The 19,460-nt window shown below is 44.6% G+C and overlaps 1 protein-coding gene across 1 annotated transcript in view; it reads left to right on the forward strand.

Annotated features, from left to right (window-relative positions):
* The window catches only part of ELK3 (ETS transcription factor ELK3), a 40,477-nt gene that overhangs the window by 16,178 nt on the left and 4,839 nt on the right, over nucleotides 1-19,460 (forward strand). Inside the window, exons 2-4 of the mRNA XM_049792180.1 lie at nucleotides 1,234-1,442; nucleotides 11,679-12,473; nucleotides 17,603-17,725. Coding sequence (XP_049648137.1) covers nucleotides 1,236-1,442; nucleotides 11,679-12,473; nucleotides 17,603-17,725 — 1,125 coding nt within the window. The 5' untranslated portion in view covers nucleotides 1,234-1,235. The remainder of the gene's footprint in view (nucleotides 1-1,233; nucleotides 1,443-11,678; nucleotides 12,474-17,602; nucleotides 17,726-19,460) is intronic.

Below are 19,460 nucleotides of genomic sequence, written 5' to 3' on the forward strand. Positions count from 1 at the left end.
TTGTTTAGATAAAGACAAAAATATCCACTGTATATCCATGTACAAAGATAAGTCAGGTAATAATTAGCCCCATTAGCAACATAGTCCGTTAACCCAGTACTACCAGCATCTTTAAATCTGCCTTAGTTAGACATAACATGTCCAAATTAAGTATCAGAAGAGGCCAAGAAAAAATGGTTTGATATAGTGTTGACGTGCTAAGGCTGGCAATGTTGTTGAAAGCAGGAGAAAATCTCATTTTGTAGTTCTGTAGTTTAAAAGGTCAGTTTTAGCTACATCTTCATTACAATAATAAATTGTCTTCAGTGGTAATGTTCCCAAGTTTTAAGCTGTGTATGTGCCTGTGCTGAGTTGGAATATAGTCATCCTTAAGTTTATCCCTCTGTTGCAGTCCCTGAAAAAAGTTTATTCTAGGGAGGGCTCAGGCAGTTAGAGAAAAAAATGTTCAGGCAACCTTAAAAGTGAGACTTAGGCACTGTTAAAAATATTCCTAGTTCTCAGTCATACATGTGATAATGAAAGATCCCTGTTAGAGAAAGGTGCAGGGTAAACTTCACTTACTTTACTGTGCTTAACTGTACTGAACTTTCAGCATTTCTGCAAGATAGATAATATCTTTTGAGCTATTTGACTTGACAAACAGAAGCAGCAAGAGCCATTTCAGGCCCTGGAAGAAACAAAATGCGTAAAGGCTGTATGACACAGGGAAGGGTGCGTGTGGTGGGAGGGTGAAAGAATGTGGTTTCTCATCCTCTAACCAAAGGCAACGGCTCTGGTCTTCCCTTTTCCTCCCCTTCTTCACAGTGACATATCCGAGCAACTTCAATATACTTCTCAGGACAGTAAACAGCAGGTTTTTGGCTCATTTCAGTGGACGGTTACATCAAGTCCTTTTTTGCCCCCTGTATGTTCCTTTGAAGGGTGGTTGCATACACTGAATTAAAGACACCAAGTGGAGAGGACCCTGTACCATGTGAACTATGCGGGCAATGCTTTTCTAAGTACTCACTCTATTTTATGTGTCCCTTCAGAAAATAGCTGTGGAAAAAGTACTCAAACGGGAATGCAAGACCTGTAGGTCTTGTGGATGTTTGGTTCTAAACGATATAGTAGCTTCCTTTGCTCAGTTACGTAGGATGACTCCTACACAGAGCTTATTGCTGAAATGAGCATTGGGTGGAACACCTGCTCCCAAATGTTTTTCACACTGTTGCTCTCCTTTGTCCCTTGTAGGTATGGAGAGTGCAATCACACTGTGGCAGTTCCTTTTGCAGTTGCTGCTAGACCAGAAACATGAGCACCTGATTTGCTGGACGTCTAATGATGGCGAATTCAAGCTACTCAAGGCAGAAGAAGTGGCTAAGCTGTGGGGACTCAGAAAAAACAAAACTAATATGAATTATGACAAGCTGAGCCGCGCGCTCAGATACTATTATGACAAGGTAAATTTTGTTATTCTCGTGCAGACTAAGAAAATAGAAACACTACCATTTAATATTTCACCTCTATGTGGAAGCTATTCAAAAGTTCCTCTAACTAATTTTTACAACAGACAACAGTACTGAAGGCAATCACAGTGGAGGTAAGAGGGCAGCTAAAAGATGCAAAGGAAAACACTGCACATCCCATTTCCTGAGGAGGGGAGGTTTTGATCTAGGTTTACACTTACTGATGCTTTCATGTGTTTATGCGTTTGGCTACCCAATATTTTCTGTAGCTTTTGACAACAATAAAATAACTGTTGATAACGGAGAACTGTTTGATTATTACAGCCTGCATAGGATCATCTGGAATGCAGGGAGGTGGTAGAAAGCAGTGATTCTGCGATGCAGCAGGCAGAGTGGCAGCTTTACCAGCAGGTATCACCCGTGTCAGAACAAGGAAAAGACAAACAAAGAACCCAACAGCATAGAGGGTGGGGTTGAGTTTCCACTGGGAAAGTCCACTGAGTTTTCGTGGGATGCATAGATCCTGTTGGCCAATGTTTTACCTAGTCTTGCCTGAGCTTTCTGGTAAAACTTTTCTACAATTGTATTGGGTCCTAATTTATTAGCTGGAAATACACTGCTGAAATGCTTCTACAGTTATGACAGTGCAGTATTACCTCACAAGGATCTCACTGTAACTATTCGTTTGTTTAATGCTCAGTGTTTGTAAGACTTTGGAAATTTTCCACTATGTCATTTTAGGACAAAATCTGCGTTATCTTCAACGGTAGTCTAGATTATGTGTTGCTATCATTTAATTACCAGCAATATATATGAGAGAGCACTAATGTGATGCCTTACTGGATGAAAGTGCAGAATAAGAGTAGCAAACAGAGGCAGAAGCGCTGGTCAGATGGTGGGTGTCAGAGCAGGGGTATGTTTGGGTCTATTTGTCAAGGTAGTAGTGTCATGCTGAGCTCATCTCAGGTGAAGACTGTATTTCCTGTAGAATGTTAAATTTACTCCCACTTGGGAACTTACCTTCTGGGTATCTCAAGTCAAAATAGTGGAACATGTGGTTTGGCAGGGGATTCTTCATCCAATTTTTCTGCCCTTGCAAGACCTACTGAATTTTGCCCCTCCTTCACAGATACATTTATTGAGGTTTGATAAAACTAATAATACCCAAGGAGTCAGCACAATTTAGGCAGCAACCTTACAACTGGCAAGCTGTGGTTATTTGCACACTCTCAGAAGCTGGTTACAGGCAGGTAGTGTAGGCGTACACTTAGGGCAGAACTGTTGGCTGTTGAAAGCTCCACTTTCAACCTCTTCATTTAAAACTGTAATCTGAAATAATAACATATTGAACATAGTAATCTGGAATTATTTAGATCACTTAATTTGCTTCTGATTTTCAGACATTGTGAGCATGCCCACAATCTAGAAGAGGCCAGTAGAGGTTGCTGGTAGCTAACACCTCTGAAAATAAAACTTCTGCCCTATAGTGGGAGTTCATAAGATCACTGTCACTCTCGTGAAACCATCCTTCACTTTGACATTTAGTCCTTAATCTTATTCTTCAGCATGAAGCAAGGTGGCAACAGTACAGCAGAGAATGCAAAAATGAGAACAGGGAGTAACCAGGATGTGTATTAGATTGCTATAATAGAAGGATATTTGAAGGGAATCTCTCAGATGTGTCAAGATACTGAAAGGAAAAAATTGTAGAACACAAATATGGAGATGCTAAAATATCTTTCATATTCACCTTTCTCAATTTCAGACTCCAGCAAATTCAAGGAATTTCCAAATTGTTTCTCCAGCCTTTTTTAGATTAACATTATATTGTTTTCACCAATTAATATTAAATCTTTTCAGGATTACTTCCCCTTAAATAGATTTTTTTTTAAATAATATGTCTAGATTCATACGTTTACTATTTCCTATATTTTTGAAGATTAAATATTAAAAAGAAGGACTGTTAGAGATTGTGGATATGAAAAAGGAAAACTTCATAGCCATGCTTACTGGTCTGTTGTCATATTGATTTTCAGAAAAGGCAGTGAGATGAGATTACACAGTGAGTAACACCAGTGTTCAGCACAGTTATGGCATGCTTGCTGCCTGCACAAGGCAGAGGAAACTAGATATTGTTGCTGAACTGAGCTCAGAGTACTGTTGTCATGTATTATTTGTAGTGCACTAATTCTTGAAGGGCACAGTGGGGCTGGACACTATGCAGCTGGTCTAACACAACAATCAAAAAACAGGCTGACTGAAAATTAACTGTGCGCAATTTGATGATCACTTTTCATTACTTACATTGGAATTTGAAAGGACTCCTCCTTCTCCTGTAAGAGTTTTTTAGAGCTGTAAGTTCTGCAATGAAATGTTTTTAGTATTTTGTCCACCAGAAGTCAGATTTTTCCACTTAACGTGTTTCAAAGGTGGCCTGACTGAGAAGGCACAAAAGGATTCTGAGAGGACAGTGCAGCGGCTGTTCCAAGCAGTTGGTGTGGTGAATTCCCCTTCACTAAGTGCTAAAAAGGCTTCTGCTCAGCATGGGGAAGCTCGCTTCATTATATGACTCCAACCCCTCTGATTATAAACTTGACTAGCATCAGTGGACACAGAGTGCCTGCTGGTGAATGAACAGCATATCCAGGCAGAGCCCAAATACACACAGTGACTGAACAGACATTGCTTAAACAAGGGATGAGGTATTTGTACCGCTTTTCCTTTGAGACGTCTCTGATCTCTTCAAATCAATAGAATATAATGGCTCCTCACTCGAGGCTCCTTTTCTTCTTTTATCCCTTAACCTTTTTTTTTACCCTTGTACTGTCGTCCCCCACCCGACACCCACACCTTTGTCATCTGTTTCGTCTCTGCTCATGCAGCATCTGCCAGAGGAGTGGCTCTGCAGTTTCTTCTCTAGGGCTCTGGCTGAGGTGATTTCTTGCTGTTCTTACAGCTGCTTTCTTGGACTCTGTGCTCTCTTCTGTCTGCAGATTTTATCTAGGTGTGGCACAAGGATTTTGGCCATTTTTCTAGGAGTTCTGCAGCCCAATGGAGGTCGTAGCTCCTAGATGGAAAGAAGGATGAGTTCTTTCTTCCCCATATATTGTGATCAGGGTTTGAACCCCAAACCAAAACCACGGCTATTGCTATTTAAATTGAAGGAGTAACTCCTTTAGCAGAAAACAGTGGGAGCTCCTCACTCGCTGTGTGGGTATGGTGTGTGGTATCCTGTTGGTTCCCAGGCAGTGGAAAAAGGCAGGTTATCAGGAGAGTCCAGAGGGACAGGGGATCTTGCTGCAGATTTTGAGGTGTGAGAGATATTGGCTTAAGGTAGCAGACAATGAATCCTAGTAGGCTGGCAGGGAGTGCTCAGCAGTGGGTTCAGTCCTAAACGCTTCTTCTGCCTTCAGTTCAGTCTCTGCTGCATAGCACAGAAAGGGAAGAAGTCGAGGAGGGAAGGAAAGGCTCCTTGGCATTCTTCTTTCCCTTCTGCAAAACAAAAGGGGAAGGGCTGGTGAGGTGGAAGAGCCTTTCTTGGACTTTTGCATTCCTCTCCTCTGGACCATTCACCAATTTGCGGGATAAACCAAGAGCCGTCTCGACCCTGAGGTGGCCTTAAGGAGCCTTCTGAGATCCTTGTCCCCTCCCTTGCTGTTGGCAGTGAGGGATGTGTTGGCAGCTGGATGTGCTGGGATGCACACTGAGGAAATGGGATAAACGTTGTGCTGCAGGCTGGGGAGCGGCAGCAGGAAAGGCAAGAGGCAGAACTCTGGGCTAGACTTTGTTTGGGTTGTGGAATTATCAGCAGGGACTTCTCTACCTACAACCCAAATGATCTGGCAGCATGTGAGTTTGAGGCAAAGGGCAGTGATTTTTTAGAAATGATGGTGGCACATGGGATGGGCCTTCCTTTTTTGGGCTGCCCTCTGCTGCTACTGCATACAGCTGATAGTAACTGAGCTACTGCTTCATGGTTTGTCTTTGAAATTATTCACCGTGGAGAAATAAAAACTGATCACTGGATAAATGGAGGTTTATGAGCTCTGCCATTTTGCTTGGGGGGAACGCTGGCTTGTTAAAATTCATCATCTGATTCATCTGAACTTAAAAGTAAATTAATTCCAGTACTGGAGAAAATAACACAATTAGGACAAGTTCCTTAGCCTGGCTTTGAAAGCAAGCATGATGTGCTGTTGAAGCTGATGGCTAGATTTATGTTAAATTCACATATAAAGCACCCCAGGAAACGTAGAGTGTGGCATGTCCTGATTATAATTTGCTGCCATGATTCTGGTTGCTAAAGGTTTGTAGATAATCTGAAGACTTTCCATTTTCTGTTTGATTTGTTACCTGAATTCCCCTCCCCCCTTTTTTATTTAGTGCATTTCCCCTGTTGCCTCAACAGAGCAGCAGAACAGATGACAGATAGCGCTGAGGAAAGGCATCCTGCACTCTCTCTACCTGCAGCTTGAGCAGCATGTCCATCATGTCACACACTTCTGCTGGTCAGAAGTCTCTTGTAATGCTTTCAGGCAAGGAAACCCTTCACGTCTCTTCCCACACAGAGCACTTTAGCTTGATGTGTAGAACCGAGATATCTTTATAAGTAGGACTAGCAGGTTTCTTTTTGTTGAAGTTGCCAAGTTACTTTGTTTTTTCTGATAGCTGTAATGATAGACACCTTTTGGAAGTCTCTAGAGGTTTCAGGACTACTAAAGGTCCCTGTAAATACTTCGAGATGACACAAAAGGGAAGCTAGTGAGTTTTCCCCATGAGGTTTTTTTTGAGGGAAGGAGGGCAAATCCAGGAAATTACACGCAGATACCGACATTAATAGGATCTAACAGTTGTGGAAGTCAAGCCCTCAGAAGTTAGGAAATGCAAGAGTCACAGTTCCCTGGGTAACCTTAATGTTTGCATGAGTTATGCTGCATCTTTAATTACACAGTCACATGCTGTTGCGATGAGCAGCTATTCAATATTTTTGCATCCTCTCTGAACAGTATGTGGCCCCAGGCTTTACTCAGTGAGTGCTATTCAATCTGTCTTCTAAAGACAGAATAAATCATTTTAGTTTCAGTTAATGGCTGCCCGCTTGTTTAGATGGGTTGGCAGTATGATGTATAGTATACAAATAATACGGGCTTCTTTGTGCTTGTTGCAGTGCAGGGGACAGAGCTTCTCAGGTGGTCTTAGGATTCAGAGGTGCCCATGGCATTCCCTCCCCTCCCGTAACAGGTCAGACCCGGTAGCCTGGTTACTAGTTCCTATTTTTAGTGCCAAAGTGTGGGTGGCAGCATGGAAGAATTGCTTTGGGAAGAGGGTCCCTTGCTTGGTCTGCTTACAGAACTTCAGTATATAAAGTGATAATGGATACTTATTATTTTACTTTTGGCAAGGTCTTCTCTTGAGTTACCTCAGGGGAAATAGAATATTACAGTGAAACAACAGCAGTATGATGGTGCTAGAGTACCAGCTATACGTTTTGTAGTGGTACAGATAAGAGGTCTTAGAAGGAAATACTTGAAGGAGCATTAGAGAATTGGAAGGAGCTTCTTTCAGGAGTGATGTGTGGAAGTCAAGAATGTGCTTGTCTGAAATGGCATAAAAGTGGTTATTGAGTGCTGTTCTTATGGAAAGATGCGAGTAATGAATTTGATGTGCAGTAAGAGGTGATGGGTAGAGGAGAAGACCCAAGAACCCCCCCCAAAAGAAGTGACAAATAGTTCATGTTTGATGTGAGAGGAAAGGGACGCCCAGTAAACTGCAGCAGAGAGAGCAGAGAACCTGGCCAAAGGTGCCAGCCAGAGGAATGGCCTTTGCCTTCCAGATGGAGGTGGGTGAGGAGAGACTGAAATCTGGCTAAATGAGAGCCTTGTGCTTCCAAAGGTCAGTACGGGTGCATGCTCTAGTAGCACCTGTGCCTCCACCAAAAATTTCACAAAATCTAGCTTCTACACACAGTATAATAAGCATAAGCACATAAAGTATGATGTTAACACAATCTGCCTGCCTGTGCATGCTGATGTGGGTACACACCCTGCTTTTTTGGAGCAAACCATGCAGCCACAGGTACCTCCTGCCAGCTTACGTACTTCAAGCACTGGAGGGTGAGCAGCCCTCTCTCTGGGTAGGGTTCCCAATAGCTGGAGGCAGCCCAGCTCCCTCCTCATAGAGTCCTCTGAGGAATTCATAGCCTAAGTGTCCCTATACGTGTTGCATCCCTTGGTAGTCTTGGAGCCAGGGAATTTGCAGCACATCCAAATGGGAGTTAAGTGCAGCAGCTACAGCTCTGATCCTTCTCCTTCTTTCCCAAACAGGGACGTTTAGTACCTACAGACAAGTTCATCCTGTTCTGCCATAAGTTTTGAGATCCTACACACCCCAATTAGAGGTCACTTCCTGGGAAGAGGAAAAAAAGTCCCGATCTGGTCATCCCGCCCCTGAGGCCCCTCATGAGTCTGAATTTCAACTAGGAACTGGCTCCCATTTCCCAGCTCAGTCTCCTGAGTGGCTCCTGCAGCCAGCAAACTTGCTAGCTAACAGGTTTGAGCCAAGCCACTAAAATCCTTGTGTCACACTGGTAATATAGTTACAGCTTTGCTCTAAATGGCTCAAACAGGGAGTAAGAGTCAGAGCTGATGGAAATAAAGCACAAACACATGATAGAAGAAATGAAGTCTGAGTTGCACCAATGCACAGGAAAACTTCTGGGAGGAAAGAAAAAAAATGGAAAGAAACCCAGAGGTCATGCACTCTTGAGATGGGCAAACAGCTCTTGTGTAATTCACGAGGGCTTCCAAAAGTAGTAGTGCTTATGCGTAGTTGACAGAAAAAAAACCCCAACCACATTACAGCCTGCTTTAAGCTGCAGGGGGAACCAGGCCACCGAGCCTTTGGCATCTAGCTCAGCTAGCTGGTCTGTGGAGCAGGACAGGGGGAGAGACCCATCCCTCCAGCTGGTGATTCAGAGCACTTGGGTAACGCTGGTTTTGGAGATGCTCGTAGAGTGTCTGAAGTGATGGGGTGTGAATAAGCCTGAGCTCCCTAACACGGCTGATGTGCTAGAGCAGACGTCAGGCAGTGCCGTACCTGGTTTGTATCAGCAGCTTTCAAACCACTTTGCGATGGGGGCTGGTGACGTTTGCTGTAGTCACTGTTTTACAGACTGGGGACAGAGGAGGGAAAGTGTGAAGTGTAAAATGTTCAAGTGAGGAACAGTCAAGAAGCCAACAGAAGAGGGGCATTCCCAACACCCTGCCCTCTTTCTAAATGTCAAAGTGTTGTCTCTTGATAAGATTTTTTTTTTTTTTTTAAGCTGTTTGAGTGAAGCCCCTGCTCCTGGCGGGGTTGCCCAGTTCTCCTCCCCAGCAGCTGCACTGGCCCAGCGGCCGCCTTCCCCAGCAGCACAGCCCCAGAGCTTCCTGCAGCCTGGCTGGCAGCTGCTAGCACTGATGGCAAGCCTGCTCATGAGGGAATTTACCTAGAAAATTCAAACGACAAAATAAAAGGGCTAAATGTGCATGTACAGTTACTGTCCTGGTACCGAGAAAGTGGTCTAATCTCCCTCCAAATGCAGTCCTTAATATACGGAAGCCTTCTTTGCCCTTTCAAACTGAGGGTGGAAAACCCCCACTTGTTATGATGCCTGTCACTGTCTTCTGTGGTTTGAACCATCGTCCACAGCTCAGAATAATTCTGACAGGTCACCGAGGTGATGGTAAAAGTAAGCTGCTTTTTACCTGCACTTCAAATATTTGTCAAAAAAATTTAGAAAAGTCAGTGGCATTTCAGAGGCACTTAATTAATTTGCGTCCTTATTTTCTCTTACATGCTGATGGAGATTTCCTCAGGCTCCGTGTTTAAGAGAAGCCTGCAAAGTGCTTGAGGGATCTGCACTTAAATCCTTTTCATCTCCAGCCATCGTTAAGTGGGCCTTTGCTGCAGACTAATGGAGTCAGAGGAGCCGCACTGAGAGACCTTCTTAAAATATAACTATATTTAATAACGACAGAGGAAGTATAAACTCACCAGCCTGTTCGGTTGCTTTTTATAGCAATGTTCCCCTGTTTTAAGCCTGCACCAGTGTAAAAGTGCCACTTTATATATATGTAATCTTTTTCTGCTGGGAGTCACATTTTCCAAGTAGGATCTCAGTTGCTAGTGATTGATGTAACAGTAACTCAAAGCTGCCAGGAGCTGAGGGGAGGTATTATTTTAAATTAAAAAATAGATTTTAAAAAAAGAAAACAAAATCCAGTTGGGGTGTTCCTTTTAATGAGTAGTTTGCAGGTTTTGCCTTTTTAAAGAAGAACGTAATATTGAGAGTGCAGAAAAAGTACGTCCATCCAACATTTCACCTAATTAGCACCAAAAAAAAAATAATCTAGACCAAGCCCAAAGCCGTTGGGAATTAAAGCTCATGCAGACTGAGATCCTCTGGGCTAACTAGATGTCCTGAACTTTTGGAGGGCAAAAATAGGCATTGCAGGATCCGCCAGGTGGGTAGACATGTGTACAGTTCGGCATAGAAGAGAGCAGCTTTGTGCCTTTGGTCTGAGCTTGCTGAATTTAATTCTTCTTGCTACAGATCCCTGTTACCAACTTGGGAAACAACTTTCTCCATTTGTGCCATAGCTCCTGACCTGTGAAGCAAAGCAACATCCCAGGGCTCTTTGTAAGATTAATTTTGTATTCAAGAAGGTGCCTGAATGAAATGCCAGGACATTCAGATAGTTGAATTACAGAGTGCAGTAGCTCAGCTGAAAGACAGAAGAGGTTCTGATATCCAAGGGCAGACTCTTCTTTCCCAAAATGAGCCTTGCTTTTGTGACAAAAAAAGGTGTAGTGCAGGCACTGCAAGCACCCAGCACTAGGTACTGTCCATATATAAATTGGGATGATGCTTGTATTCCTTTTTCTTTTTTTTTTTCATTTTCAGTCACTTCAACAGATGTTTCCTCTACTGGTCTCGGAATCTGTGGTAGAATGAAAAACAAATTAGATTTTTAGGAATATTGTAAATATTTACATTCCCATATGCACAGCAAAGCAAATGTCTGTTTGCAGAGGATCAGCTGGAGGTGCAGCAGATTTGTGCTGCACTAAAGGGAAGCTTCTTGGAAAAGGTTTTTCAGAGGTGACTTAAACTCTCCACTGGGGGCTTCAGAAGAGAGAAATCACTATGGAAATCTCAGGAAATACTGCTTCTTGTCTTCCACAGCACTTGGCTTAGGGTGGTCAATGTTCCAGTCCTTTTCCTAGGCCAGGCCAGCACCTGGTGCCATAAAGTGCCTCTGCAGAGGAGCTCACACTGTGTCCCTGGGGATGCCGTGCATTGTGTTGGAGCAGGCAGCGTACCGGGGTTTGGAGGAAGAGAACTAGGACTGGAAACAGGACCCTCATGAAACATTCCGACTTCAAAGGGAATTGGTTCTTTCCATAAAGGCAACACTTTTGTTATGGCAAATAGGAAGAAAAAAATAAATAGTTCTACAAACCTTTAAGAGGTTTGGGATTTTTTAAAATAATTAATTTCAGTAGCCAGTTTAGACTGATGAAAACCTTCTGCCTGCACCAGCGAGCGTCCTGAGGCTAACACAAACCCCAAGATAGCACAGGGGCCACAGCAGGACACAAGTACTTTTCCAACCCATCCAAGTGATTGCATTTGTCGCAGACGTAGTTCATGACTGTTGAAAGAAGGACAGTCACCATGTTCAATCCTTCTGGACGTGGTTGGGAAGAGAGTGTAAATGACTGGAGTGGGGGGTTGAGGTGGTTTTGTCCCTTGCAGACATTCAAGAGTATTTCATACTCAGGGTAGTTGGTGTCAGTTTTGGGAGGCATAAATGAAGGAGTTTGCCTTTGTTGTGAAATGGAAATGGTGGCACAGCTCGAGTCTGCAAGGCGGCGGAATTGTTTTTACTAGAAAGAACATATTCCCAAGCTACCTCAGAGGAAGCGGGAAAACAGTCCACCAGTAGGTCTTTATCACCTAGTAATGATGATTTTGCTAGGCACCATGAGAAGCAGGGGGTGGTCTCCCTGGCTGAGCAGAGTTCCCTGAATGAAGCAGGGATGAGCAGCGGTAGGAACCCCACTGAAATCACCTGCTCAGCTTGAGGAGGGAGCAGTGCCCCCCTACCCTTGTGAATCCCTTTATGTTTGCTGTACTCGGTGCCTCTGAAACGCTGATCTTTCTAGCATCTGCTTTTGTATTTGCAGAACATCATCAAGAAAGTGATCGGACAAAAATTTGTGTACAAGTTTGTCTCCTTTCCTGAGATTTTAAAAATGGATCCACATGCTGTGGAAATCAGCAGAGAGAGCCTTTTGCTGCAGGACAGCGACTGTAAGGTGCCTTCTGAGAGCAGGGATCAGCACAAGCACAGCTTGTCAGCACTGAAAAGCACAAGCCGTAATGAATATATCCACTCTGGCCTGTACTCCTCTTTCACTATCAACTCTCTGCAGAACCAACCAGACCCTTACAAGCCAATCAAAACAGAAAAACTGGAGGAGAAGTCAGAAGGAAACACACCAGTCGAAGAAGTTCGGACTGTTATAAGATTTGTGACAAACAAAACAGACAAACAAGTTATGAGGCCCATCGTGTCGTTGCCTTCCACTTCTGAAACAGCAGCTGCCTCTGCTTTTCTCAGCTCTTCAGTATCAGCTAAAATATCTTCCTTAATGCTACCCAACAGCGCCAGCATTTCATCTCCATCATCATCTTCCTCCAGGTCGCCGTCTCTGTCTCCCACCTCACCCCTCCCTACAGAACACAGGAGCCTCTTCCTTGAGTCTAGCTGCCACGACTCAGATTCCCTTGAGCCTCTGAACCTCTCCTCAGGCTCCAAGGCAAAATCTCCATCTCTTCCCCCAAAGGCTAAAAAACCCAAAGGCTTGGAAATCTCCGCCCCACCCATGGTTCTCTCCAGCACCGACATCGGTTCCATCGCCCTCAACAGCCCCGCGCTTCCTTCGGGATCCCTGACTCCAGCTTTCTTCACTGCACAGGTGAGACCTGCCTGTCTCCTGTACTCTTGCTTTAGCCAGGTATTCCCTCCGTGTGGCCAAGAGTGTTAGCTCTATATGCTATTATCCGATGGGAAAAACATACGGGGAAGAGGGAAACATAGCAGAGGTCTGAACAAAGGGTGGAAAGCAGGTTCCTCCTGGGGTTCCTTACGTGAGTGTGGGAAAAGCCATCACAGTTCATAGACTGCCTGGAAGGATAACGAGATGGGCAGCCGTTAGTTAACGTGAATGAATGGCTTATCAGTTCAAACCAACTTCCAGGTCTACAAAACAAGCAGGAAAGAGCCAACAAGAAAAACACAGGGTTTTTGTAGGTCACGACCTCAGCATGTGCATTGTGGGATGTTAGATTTCTCTACTAGATGTTGTATCCATTCAAACAGTGCGACCTTTTAATTAGTTTTTGAATATGGAGCAAATTAAGTGGTTTCTAAGACAAGACTCTTAAGCCAGTGTCTTTTTCAAAGTTTTACAGATCCACAGAGTATTTGCCAGAGCTTCCTTTCAGTGCAGACCTACTGAATAACCACTAGGTTATTCTGTTCTTTTAAATCACGTATTTGTGGTAATGTCAATGGTGAGTTCTCATTTTCAAGCAAGTCTATGAAAAAAATCTAGCAGTTCAGAGGAGAAGAGGAAAATCACATAGATAATGACCTGACCAGGTGTGTTCATCAGTGAGTTTTGTCTTACACTACCACTGCAAAATTAGACAAAAAAATCCAAGAGCAAAATTATCCCAATGGGGAACAGCCCCTAACACACACACCACCCCCACCCCCCCCCCACCCCCCCCCCCAAAATAAAAGTTGATGCAAATACTGGCATTGAATTAAACTAACTGAACGGTAAATAAATAAATACAAAGGTGTGCATTACAAGCTCTTGTTTACTTCGGGCTGTCTAGGGGTCCCATTGTATCCAGAATCCCCTTCCCTCTTCCCTGTCGGAAGAGGTTTTGCGTGGATGATGCCTGCAGTGCAGCAAGGCCTGGCAGAGGTGAGAGCGTCGGCAAGTCCTCTCGGCCAGCACTTGCTCTTACTGAGCTTTTCAGCCAGCACAAATTTGTGCAAAGCCACTGCAGTTCAGACACACCTGTAAGCCACCGAGATGTGAAGTTATGTCGCAAAGAAAGAAGATTTTGTGGGCTGTTATCTGTCATTTTTGACATTGTAAAGCCTTTAAATGAAGTTATGTTTGGCAGGAAGAACAGAAGTGTGGCAAACCAAAATTGAGGTGCATTGACAGACTCTTACAACCTCTAACTGTGGTATAACCACAGTAAGTATTTGGCTTGTAGGGAGTAAATCTGACAAATAAATCATATCAGATGCCAACCAGACACAATGACAACATGAGTTATTACAAGCTTGCTTTAATCTACTGCTGCCCCAAAACTCAGTATGAACAGAGATTTCTTTTCTCATTTTGTAATTATTTCTTTGAACATTTAATATCCTCATTCATTTATAAACCGGTGTACGTACTGCCCCTGAAAGACGTAGAAGGGAATTAGATAGATGATTGTGGCCCTCCTTTAGCGAGATGGCTAGCTAAGGCCATAATTTTAGGCTGGAAATCCGCAGGTCATCCCATTATCCTAGAAAGAGCGTGCATCACATCTCAAACGATCTCTGATTTATCAGATCCCAGTGGTAGACAGGATGTCAGACACTAGTTCCTGCTCAGGAGTGATGTAGGTTTGGAGAAGGTCCTGCTGCCTGAGAAGGTATTTCAGATGGCTTTCCACTGTACCTGCTGGTCATGAGAAATAGCCTTGGGTGAAGCCCTGTGAAAGGGCATATGATATGCCCAACCAATTTCAGAAGAGAAAAATGGGTTTGAAGATGACAGTGCATACAGTACCATACTTTGGTAGAGAAATGTCAGCTTTCCATTCAGTTAGCTTCGAAGAGAGATATTTAGATTTTGTTCAGTACTTGCTTTTTTTACAGATTACTTATGCCTGTTATTTTTGTTGGCTCTCCCTTGGCTAATGTGGATATATAATTTTGACTCACTCTTTTTCTTCAGGCCTCTATTTTAGCATTTGTAACATTTACAACATGCTGTTTCCTTATGGACAAAGTAGTGTGCCTGCAGCCAGCATGTGCGTGGTCTGTATTGTATCCACATACACCGTTCAGGCTCCAGCACGTGCCTAATGACCTGGGAAGTAATGTATGTGTGACAGCACTTGTCTGTTATCTGACAGCTAGAAGTGACAAGAAAGATTGTACTTAGATGCATTCTTTGTCAGAGAAGTCAGGAGCCATGAGCATCGTTGCTTAACATAAACCTAACTGTGCAATGCATTATTTCTATTTAAACTGTTCCTATGCTTAGATTACAATGCCGTTTTTTAAGTAGGAACTTCCCACTGGGTTCCACATCTACTACCAGATGTATAGCTGCGTGAGGGCAGAAAATGAAGTGACACATCAATTTCCGCATGTAATTTAAGGATAGCCTGTGCTGTGGTGGTGTTTACACTCACGTTTCCTCTAGTGGTTTTGACGCTTGGCTGATGGTGATACTGAGAACAAGCCTGGGAGGCCCTGTGCTCTTTTTGCATTAAATATTAACAGGTTTGGAGGCTTGCTTGGGCTGGCTCTTGGCTCTGGCAGAACTTGCAGACATTAGTGCTCTGATCATCAGAGGACACGAGCTTTTGCTTAGCGCTGTTGTTGGGCATGTTAACATGCTTCCAGAGATGAATGGAGGACGGCTCAGTTTCAAACCTCCTCTCTCTCTGAAGACTTGCTCTGGCTGTATCTAGGTAGGAATAAACACCTCCAAGTTTTCTTCATTATTTTCAAAAGATCCTCTCAAGAACTGCATTTTCAGTTCTGGATATCTGCAGCTCCTTAGAGAAAAAAACAAAGAACCGAGGCGTAGCTTATTGGAGCTCTTAGTACAGTTGGCACAATACTGTGTCCTTAGTCAAATGTTGTCGTGTCTTGCTGCTTACATCTTTGGTTTTAAGGTTAGTAGGCTCTTCTCTAAGTAAATCTCTGAGTATTTATCCTGACCTAATTTGTTGTGTTCTTTGTCAGTCTTGTAAATCCCCATCCATAGCCGCCTGCCCATGGAGCATCCGCTTGCAAGGCGGCACAGGAAAGGTGCTCTCACTGGTACTGCTGTTTTCCTGCGCCATGAAAGCATCGTGGTCCTGGGAAGAGGGTGTTTGTGAAGGAGCCATTCACAAGTGCCTGCTTGTCAAGTGTTTTTTCTCAGGTATCTTGACAAGAGCTGTCACTTGACAAGATCAAGACAGAATTTTTCTCCTTGCCAGGCCTCCACCCACTCTTTGCCCCTTTTGTTGTCACCCGAATATATCCAAACCCTGACCTCATGGGTACTCCTGTGACCCTCATACCTGCTGTTTCAATGCATCAACACCTTTTGCTTTCCCAGCAATATCACATGTTTATTACTCTTTGGGAGGTAACTGTGGTTTCTTCCACGGGGTTTGGTGTTTCTGATCCACCACCTTCAGCACAAGGGAGATGGCAGCATCCTTTCCCTTTGCATTACTCCATGAAGCCCGCTTCTTTTGAGATTCCTTTTAGAAATCGTCCCCTTCAAGAGCAGCCAAGCTCTTTGTATTAAACAGCCTTTCAGACACCTTGGGACGGACTCACCGGGAGGACTTTAATGTTTGCTGCACCTTGTCTCTCCCATCTCTTCTGCTGGTGTTAAACTAATTGTTTGACCCTGTTGCGAACTCTAGCACAAGCACGTCAGAGCAGGTCTGTATTCCTGTGCATTTGCACAGAGCCTCAAACACCGCAGCCAGTCCCTCAGGCACTGCTTTGCAAATAGTACGTCCGTCACTCGAAAATCTCCATGACCTGTGGTACCTGCCTTTCTGAGCCTGCTCGCCGCAGAGTCCTGGCAACGGGATGCGACAGCCTGTGGCGTAAGCAGTTGTTAAGTGAGACTCCTGGTTGCAATTGCCGTATGTGGGAGTTTGTATTTCTGGCCTGGTGGGAAGCTAGCAGGTACCAGAATGCATGATGTGCTGGTTACTAGGGGGAGGAGATAACTCCTTATCTTCTGTCTTCTCTTTACATATTTTAAACTCTGGACAAACTGATGGCCCAGTTCAGCAGAGCACTGAGGCACTTGTCCTACACAGCGAAACGTGTACTTACTTGCTAAGTGTGCACTCAAATTGCATTAAGTGCTTTGCTAAATAGCACTGATTTTGATAATTGGCATCAAGATTACTGGTGAGATTAACTCATTATGCCAAATACTTTGTTCAAAACTGTCACATCACTTTCATGTTCTTTTTTTGGAAAGATAAAAGTTATTCTGGATACAGAACAATTAATGTGATTCTTCCTTTGAATGGAGATTTGCATGTGCTTTAACTCTGCCTCCACTCCAATTGTGCTTTAGAAGTGCTAAGAGCATTCCCAGCAATCTGTGTGCACCATGGCCCTGGAAGGAGCCATCTCCGAGTTGGGAAAAGCCTTGGATTCTTGGTTCTTGCCACTTTGGTTCTTTTCAAACAATTAGCTGTGCTCTTTGCCGTCCCTCCGGGCACCCAACCCCTACACCTGCCTCTTGCTGCATCAGCCTGTGCACTGCCAGGTTCTTGAAACTTCTTCCATTTTGAACAGGCACCATCAGAGGAGTAAACTTCAAAGACCAGCAGTGGCTCTTTTGGCTCCACAGGCAATTGCATTAATGCTTTAAAAGCTGCAGTCAGTTCAAGCAATTGCTGCCCTTCAAAAGGTAGAAAATTATGCTGAAGGAGACGAGGCTGTGTTTGCAGACATTGGGGCATGCATGGTATTTTATATAGTCGCATGAGCGTGGTTCAAATAAACAATAACTGTGCTTTTCCTTAAGCAAATTGTGATAGAAATGAAATCAGTTTGTGTATGAAGGAATATTAAATGTGCAGGTATCCAGTACTGACAGGATGCAGGGCTGGATGGGCAGTTGCTGCTGGCCGGTATACTCGGCATGCTCTATGTCTGAATTCACGGGAAAAAAGAGCCAGAAGGCGAAGTGTAAAACTTCAGGGATTGTGAGTACTGTATGGAGCTGTAACTCCCAAGGCATGCATCATGGGGTGTTTTTTTGTCTTGCAGACCCCAAATGGATTATTGCTGACCCCAAGCCCGCTGCTGTCTAGCATTCATTTCTGGAGCAGCCTCAGTCCTGTTGCTCCTCTGAGTCCTGCCAGGCTGCAGGGACCAAACACTCTGTTCCAGGTAGGTCTTTCCAATGCACAGGTTTCATTTCCAAAAGTGTACATGTGGAAGAGACAGCAAGGGAGCATCTCCTGGTCTTTTCAAATAGTTTAAGAAAATACTGGAGTTAACAGGCACTTTTAAAGAGCAGCGTATTTATTTGTACCCTCTTCAAAGCCTTGGCAGCACAGTCCGAACCTACAGGACAGTGTCTACCGCAGCAAGCACACACATATCGTACGAAGGAAACAGAAATAAATGCTGGACTCCAGTAGGAATAGGTAACTGAGCTCTCAGAGCTTCGGGAGGAGAGTACAGACCAGTCGGGGACCAACCAGGAGAGTGGTGGAACATGGACTCTGGGAAAACCAAGACCAGTTTGGGTCTCATCCAGTAAGGTGGGTGTAGGTTTATCCTTCTGTTTTAATGGGCTGCTTCTCACTCAGAAAGAGAGGGCATAGTTGTGTTTACAATAAGCGCGCTCTGAACCTCAAGGCTCCATTTCCAGTTCTCCTGCAAATTATCCATGTGTCCTCAACCAAGTTACTTCATACCTCTGAGCACAACCTCTCTGTATGTAACAGGAGAAAGGCAGCATTGTCCCCTCTCTCATGGGTACTGGGAGACTAAAAATCTCAAAGTTTGAGAGAGATGTGGTAAATACAAAAGTTAAGTAAGCCACAGTGGCCACAGCATTTGCTCAAGACTTAGGAAGAGGATGGTGGGGATGGAATTAGCAGCTCCAGGTGTAGCTGCTGCAGAACAGCCAATTCAGTAGGTCACAGAAGAAATTATGCTGATTGGCAAGAAGCACAAGAAGCTGATGGTCACCTGAGCAGCTGAAGAATGCAGGGACACCCCTGGAATGAACTCCCCAATGAACTCCCCGACTGCTGGGCCAACACGAAGAGAGGAGGTGGACCCTGTGCTAGCCTCTGAACCTTCGCGGGGACTGGACTGCCCGACTCCGCGGCTGGGCTTCTCAGGTACAGTCCTCACTGGGGTAGTAAGTCCTTCTACCTCTAGTGGCACAGCTGAGCATGGAGCCCTGGGGCTCCTTATTTGTGACTCAGCTAAACTCATTTATCCCTATTAGGTCTTTCTTTTGCACCCGTGGTTAAAAGCAGCCAGACATTTCGTCTGAGAGAAGGGACGGCACCATGGCCTGGAATGAGCTTGTACGGACCTACAGTGGCCAGCCCCTGCGGGAACTGGAAGTGAAGAGTGGCCTTGGCTCTCCCTTCTGAGAAACCCAAAGGGCCTTCCTTGTAAACGGTGTTCGAGTCAGGCAAAGGCCACAATGACAAGTCTGCAGAGCACGAAGCTTTACTTTAACAGCAGATAGGAAACGACAACCACAGCTGAAGCCCAGCCAACCCCACCGAGAACTGCTGGTCATCCCACGTAGGTGTCGGGGCAGGGCTCGCCCTCCACGCAGCTAGTCAGGGAATGGAGGAAGGAGCTGGAGCTGCTTCACAAGTTGCTTTTGCTTTCACCTGGTCATTCGCGCTGGGACTTGAAAGAACATTTGGTCATTGTTGAAGGAGTCAACAGCCTGCCAGCAGCTAGAGGCCAGGGCAGCTCTGCGGCTGCCTGCCTCTGCAGCCTTGCCTGCTGGCGTGCATGGAGGAGAGATCGGGTTCCCTTATTTTTTTCTTTCAGGTGTGTGCTGCTTTTCACAATAGCACTGTGCTTGGCACTGCCTGCAGTGCTTTAGTACCAGTCTTGGTGTAGTACGAGGACCAGGACGGGAGCC

Source organism: Accipiter gentilis, chromosome 34 (genome assembly GCF_929443795.1).
Source record: "Accipiter gentilis chromosome 34, bAccGen1.1, whole genome shotgun sequence".
In the NCBI taxonomy this organism is placed as follows: Eukaryota; Metazoa; Chordata; class Aves; order Accipitriformes; family Accipitridae; genus Astur; species Astur gentilis.